General features: G+C 36.7%; 1 protein-coding gene across 1 annotated transcript; it reads left to right on the plus strand.

The window, feature by feature from the left end:
* The first annotated feature begins 3185 nt into the window (after window positions 1–3185).
* LOC141614848 (AT-hook motif nuclear-localized protein 29-like) lies at window positions 3186–4706 on the plus strand. Its single transcript, XM_074433570.1, has one exon. It carries the CDS (start codon window positions 3435–3437, stop codon window positions 4131–4133), a length of 699 nt encoding a protein of 232 aa, XP_074289671.1. The 5' UTR covers window positions 3186–3434; the 3' UTR covers window positions 4134–4706.
* Window positions 4707–7103: the final 2397 nt, after the last annotated feature.

Below are 7103 nucleotides of genomic sequence, written 5' to 3' on the forward strand. Positions count from 1 at the left end.
CGATGAAATGAGGCTTGACATAAATTCCTCACTCCCTCCCTACAACTTTAACTAAAAATTTGTAAAATAATGTAATCAGATCTGCTCGACTTAAATTAGGCTTAACCTCTAATACAATAAAGAAATCTTTCGTCAAAATCACAATAAAGAAATCTTCCGTATTACAAATGTCATTTTCATTTTTTAAAATAAAGTTAATAACATAATTTCAGTAAAATTGACAATCTTATTAGGAGTAAAAGTGTTAAATCTTCTATTTTCTACCTCTTAATACCAAACGTTGCTAATAGTAAATTTTATGATTAAAATTCAAACGGAGTTATACAAGTGGGTAATTATTAGAGTCTCCGATATCTCTATCTAAAAAACCGCCCATTAGAGCGGAATCTATATAGTCATATATCAATTAATCAAAATCAAGTTCCGAATATAACTTTCTCCCCAATCCTCTCTTTTTCCTCTCCAAAAACCCTAACCTCCTCCATCAATCGATCCGGGGCTTCCATCGACAATTAATCGATGGTAAGCCCCAAAATAGCTTTGTTTATCAATTACTAATATGAAAAGTTACGAATTAATCAAGAAAGTCTCCCTTTTGGTGAGATTCGTTTGTCTGTTTCTATTTTCGGAGTAGTTTGTGTCCTTTATGTTCTAGGGTTTAGTTTTATCAATAGTATACACAAGAATGATTTGTTAATGATCCGTTGTACGTCTCTGCAATGGATACACGTTATTCGTCAGCAATCGTTGGTGCCAACAAAAGGTAAATTTCCTCCATCAAAGATTCAAACGAATGATCCCATTAAAAGCTACACGAAGAGAGCGATACAAGGACGAGCCGAATTATTATATCATGTTTTGAGATCCCTAGTTTTAGAAGAGAAATTTTTGCTTTGGTTTCTATTAGGATTGTTTTCGATTTTACATATCCTTTGTAAGTGCCGTTTGGCGTGTTGAGGTCTCTTCCCATATTTGTGTGAGGAGCATTGTCCCACATAGGCAGAATAATAGTGAATGGACTAGCTTATAAGTAAGTGGGTTACTCCTAGCTCCTATCATCAATTGGTTTTAGGATGGAACATCACTTGCTTGTGGGCCGATCTCATGCATCTAATTCTATAAGCCCGCTGCAGAGGACTCAACATACATGACGTTTTATTAATGAATTGATATTTGTTTCTAAAAAAAATGGTTCATTTTTTTTTGTAAAAAAGAGTTGTTAATAGATATCATGCTATGCATGCAAATGACCTAACCATAATTTATTGTTTTAATTACTCTTTCAATAACGACAATGACCCTTTGTTTAGTACCTTTATACTACCTTATCTATAATCTATAAATAATAATTCGTATTAAAAGGCATTTTGATGGCCTAATTGACAAGAATTCCACATTTTTTAACCTATTATAATGTCACCTCATCACCATCTAAAATTACTAAACTAATCCTCCACATCCCATATATTATTACTAAGAGATTAAAAGCTTTCTTTAATTTCCCCTCCAAAATGCATGTACTTAAATATGAAAATAAGTGAAACTTGTTTCATTTAATTATTATCTATTATAATTAAACTCTAATCTTTTAAATAAATACATAATTTTGATTTTTTTAATAAAATAAAATAAAATTAGCATTAAACTATAGATTATAAGTTGCTAAATTTTTTAGTAGTTCATTACTAATTACTTTAGAGAATGACTTGACACATACTCACTATTAGTTTCGTGACCAAAAAAACAAATTCATTAGAAAAAACGAAAATTCACAACTTAACTTAATTCTCTTTTATTAGTTTTTCATTTCAATTTTTTGTTTCATATCAAAATACAATGGAGTGAAATATTAAATATTAATGAGGTTGAAATCTAAAAAGCATAAATAATAATACGTTAAAAAAACTTATATATATCGCGCATGCGTTCCGCGGAATTTATTCGAGTTTATAAATTCATAGTGGTGTTGATCATTTTATTGGCAATAATGTTCTTTTTTATTGTACTGTTTCATAACAGTTATAGTTTGTTGTTTTCTATAATCGTTTTGCTTTCAATAATATGTGTCTCCCACTAAATAAATTATTATTCCGTCTTGTAAAAGGCTTATTGTATGATGATTGCATAACTTAACATTAGGATTAACTCTTCATAACCCCACTCTATTTGTTTATTCGGACCCATAAAGTTTAGAAAACATTGTACATTTTGTACTTAAAAACTACGAAAATCAACACCACTTCTCCACTCGATATTTCGATCTCACTCAAAGAGAGAATGAATAGTGTCCCTATTCTTTTTGGCTGATAGAAGCTGAATTAAACTAAATTAAATTAAGTTGAATAAACTGAATGGAGATAAAATTAAACAAGAACGGGATCGGGTCTAGGTGTCGAATTTGTATATACTCCCTCTAATTTCCTATTATCTTTTCTCTTTCCTTTTTCACACTAGTTTTATTATCTTCCCTCTTTCCTTTTCTGGTAAATTTTATTCATTTTTTATTATTTTCCGTCTCATTAAAAATTAACAACTTTCACTACTTTAATTTATTCATTATTCATTTTTTATTACTTACTTACTATTTCCTATAAACTTTACAACTTACACTATTATACTAATTCTTTCCATTCTTTCTTCCCCCCCTTTTTTTTTGTGCACAAAAGAAAGGGGAAGATAATATGAAGTTGAATGGAGTACTGTTTAGTTTAATGTCTTCAGTCACAAAAGAAAGGGGAAGATAATAGGAAGTTGAATGGAGTACTGTATAGTTTAATGTCTTCATACTGAAGCATTAATCAAGCAAGGCACTCGCCTCGATTGTGGATTGAGTTAAAAATAGGTTAGTTATACCGAGTTGGGTATATATTTCGGGTCAATATAAGAGTTTGGTCAATTAAAGTTGATGTCGGGTTATTGTCGAGTTGGGTCAACCTCGGATGACGAGGTAGTAGTTGCGTTCGTTTCGGGTTGCCGTCAGGCCAATTTCATCCAGTCAACTTTTATCATGTCTTGCCATACAATAAGAATCAATCCCATTTGTTAAAGGAAATTAGTACTCGAGCTAAACATGTCTCAATTTATTTGTTTATATACCTCCGTATTACTTTTAAATAAACCAAAAAAACAATGGGTTTGGTAAAGAAGTTAAACAAAAAAAAAAGGCAATACCACCCTAAATAAAATATGAATATAACCCATAATTTACAAAAAAAGTTGGGCATGCCTTGTCAGTCAAGAAAGCATTTTGTTCCACCTCTCCCCCCCTTACTTGCCCTCTTTTTTTCCCCATTTTGCCATCGAAATTCTACACTCCTTCTCTGTCTTCATCTTTCTTCACTAACTCCACCCTAAAAAGAACACAAACAAACTCTCTCAGTATTTTTTGAAATTCTCTTCATTCACACATTTTAACAAACACCTTTCTTACTAAAATGTTAGAACTTCAAGTTGATAAACTAGGTGGCACAAGCTCCGAGGACGCCGGAAACCCATCACCTACTACTTCCGGTTCTGGCCGCCGTGCGAGAGGTAGACCGCCCGGTTCGAAAAACAAGCCTAAGCCCCCTATTATTATAACCCGGGACAGCCCCAACGCGCTTAGGTCCCACGTCCTTGAAATCGGGTCGGGTTCGGATATTGTTGAAGCGGTGATGAATTTTGCACGGCGTAGGGGGAGAGGAGTGTGTGTGTTATCTGGGACTGGTGCGGTGACGAATGTGAATATTCGGCAGACGGCGGCGTTGGGCGGTGGTGTGGTGACGTTGCATGGGAGATTTGATGTGGTGTCTTTTACAGGGACGGCGTTACCGCCGCCGGCTCCTCCGGGTGCGGGTGGTTTGACTGTGTTTATGGCAGGCGGACAGGGTCAAGTGGTTGGAGGGAGTGTTGTGGCACCGTTGATTGCGGCGGGGACTGTGGTGCTCATGGCGGCGTCGTTTGCTAATGCGGTGTTTGATAGGTTGCCGTTGGAGGATGGGGATGAGAGAGAAGGTGGTGCAGCTGCGTCGGTCACGGGGAGTGCTAGTGGAGAAGGGGGTGGCGGTGGGGGTGTAGGGTTTGCTGGTTTTGCGGGTGCCGGCGGTGGTGGTGGTGGTGGTGGTGATGGGTTTGGGTGGAGGCAACCTTATTAGGTTTATTGGTTTTGGCATTGCGTGCTAGAGAACGTCATTGGATGGTATTGAGTTTCAGGTAACACGACAGCTTCTCATATGCAAAATGTAGGCATATATAATGGAAAAGGAACTCTATGCGGAAGGATGATACTAAAACTTGGTTGTAAAACAGTGTCATAGAAGACTTGATTTAGGGTGATTTCAGGAGTGTATCTAGAACAGAGAGAGCTTGTTTTCAAGAAGGGATAGTGCCGAGTTTCAGTACCACCGTCTCAATAACATAGGTTATATAATCGAAAATGAACTGGATGGTAAACTATGAATTAGTATCCTAGAAGGTTTTAATTAAGAGTGATTTTCATGTGTGTTTTAAACTGATATTTGGAATTAGTTGAGAATTTGTTTTCAAGATCGGATAGAGGGAAGCGAGCATGTAAAGCTCACAAACCCAGGTACAAATTTTTCTTGTGTATAAAACATGATCCACAAAACTTTATGCAATTTGTATTTTGTAGTAGACCCGTTGGAGTACTAATTATCCTGATTTTCGAATCTTATTTTCGGCTGCATTCTTCTAGTTACTTGTGGGTTTTCTTTGTGATTATAGCTTGATGATTATTTACAGTTGTTTATGATGCAAATCTCTATTTTGTTTCACATAAATTATTGAATAAAACTATCTCCTAATTTTATTGGTTAAATACTCGTTTATCATCATCAATAAATGCATTTTTTTATATGTAAAAATGTTTTTTCCCAATTAATTATAATGGTATTATAAAATAATTTTTTTTGCAGCATACAATAATTATTACTCCATAGTTCATACCAACTTACCAAGTACTATATGTTTTTGAGAAAAAAAATAAAATAATTGTTGTTCGTTCTACAATATCTTCACCTCTTTTTTTAGGCTTTTATAGCATTTCTATTGGTGATAGGCTTATAGCAACTCCAAAATAATCGGAAATGTAAGCATTCCTCCCTTCTCTAGTGAGAGAATTTCTAGTGAGAGAAAATTTCTTTCCTTTTTTGAAATGTCAGTCCCTAATGGTGGTCTCCCGCCGGAAACCAATCTTCAACCTAATACCACAGACAACGTTGCTTCCCCTCACGGGCAAGATACCGACCAGTTTCCCTCTCTTCCTAAGAGCGCAAAAAGGAAAACGATGCACCTTTCAGAGTTTCTGGTAAACCCTAATTCCCAGCCCGCTTCTACAGATACGAATCATGTATCTAATGAACATCAATCCCAAACCCAACACCCGATTCCTCAATCTAAATCATATACAGACATTGTGCATGGATTTGTTTCGAACCCTAACACCCCCGCTAACCCTTTGTTGGAGGACATCGATTTCGATTCAGAGGACGATGTCGAAGATGACGAAGAGGAAGATAAACTTTGCCCTAAAATCTGTCTTACAAGACAGGAAAAAGCCATTATCCGTCAACCATGGCGACATGCCCTAATCATCAAAATGTTCGATAAGAAGATAGGGTATCTATCTCTTATGCGGAAATTACAAACAAAATGGTCTATCAAAGGCAAACTAACTTTGACGGATCTTACGGGGTCTTATTATGTTGCTCGATTCTCATCTCGACAAGACTATGAATTCGTCCTAACCCAAGGACCATGGATGATAGATGATCATTATCTTACCATAAGGAGATGGATTCCCAACTTCGTTCCTTCAGAGGATAGTATTAAATTCCTAACTGCCTGGGTACGCATCCCTAATTTACCAGTGGATTATTTCAATGAAACCTTTCTCAAGAAAGTAGGGTCAAGAATAGGGAAAGTTATTAGGATCGATAAAAATACGGCATCTGCGGAGCGTGGTCAATTTACGAGACTGAGTGTTGAGGTGGATATAACCAAACCTTTGTTATCGAAATTCCGTTTATATGGTAAGGTATACTGCATCCAATACGAAGGTCTAAAAATGATCTGTTTCAAGTGTGGTAAAATGGGTCATCAGTCCGAGAATTGCGACACTTCCGGGGTCACTAATCCAGCAAACGCCCTTATGACAAGTGATGGTCAAGATACAACCTCGGCAGCTATGGATATCCCAAGTGAAAATTCCCTAGAGGCAGGCCTACGTCCCGAGGAGGAATCGGATTTTGGAGATTGGATGATGGTCAGGAAACCTCCGAGGCGAAAGCCAGCAGCGAAACCTTTCGAATTTGGTAGTACTTCGAAGGACAACACAGGTTCGAGATTCGATGCGCTAAATTCGCTAAAAGAAAGCAATGCAAACCCGAGTAAAACCACGGGTATTTTTACACAATCCGTTTCGTTCCCGACTCTCCAAGATAAACAAAATATCTCAAACATTCCAAAAAATAAGAAAACCATATCTTCCAAATATACTCTCCTTAAGAAACCCAACAATAATATTTCCAAAAGATCTCCAACTACTGCTCCATCCCAAAATAACACTGCCGTTTTACGTAATATTACTAATAACCAAAATTCCTGCCCTAATTCCTTCTCAATTCAAGGAAATAAAGATTCCCACAATAATCAAACTTTAGTCAACACACCAATCATCTCCACAATTCCTATTATTATTTCCAATAAAGAAAACCTACCAATCCAAACTGTGCAGAAGGCGAGTAATCGTGGGGATGAATTACTCCACAGTAGTCGAACTTCTTCCCTCTCAGGAAAACTCAATCCTGAGTCTGACGCAAGTCCTAATGATACCACCATATCGTCGATTCATGTTCACGACTTGGGAGGGGATGGCCGTACCCTTTATGGGGGTGATGGTAAGGGAGTCACACATGATGAATCTGACGTTCGAGCAGGTTCAAGAAAATCCAACGAGTCTTTGGATCGAGATGTCGATTCCATGGAATGTTAACAAGGTACTCTCCTTGATTAGTCGAGCATACGTGTCTCAGTTACAATTTTTACCTCATCTTATGTCGGATAGAATACCTAACTTATCTCCGAACTCACCTCATATTACGTGT

The sequence above is a fragment of the Silene latifolia genome, chromosome 11 (assembly GCF_048544455.1).
Source record: "Silene latifolia isolate original U9 population chromosome 11, ASM4854445v1, whole genome shotgun sequence".
In the NCBI taxonomy this organism is placed as follows: domain Eukaryota; kingdom Viridiplantae; phylum Streptophyta; class Magnoliopsida; order Caryophyllales; family Caryophyllaceae; genus Silene; species Silene latifolia.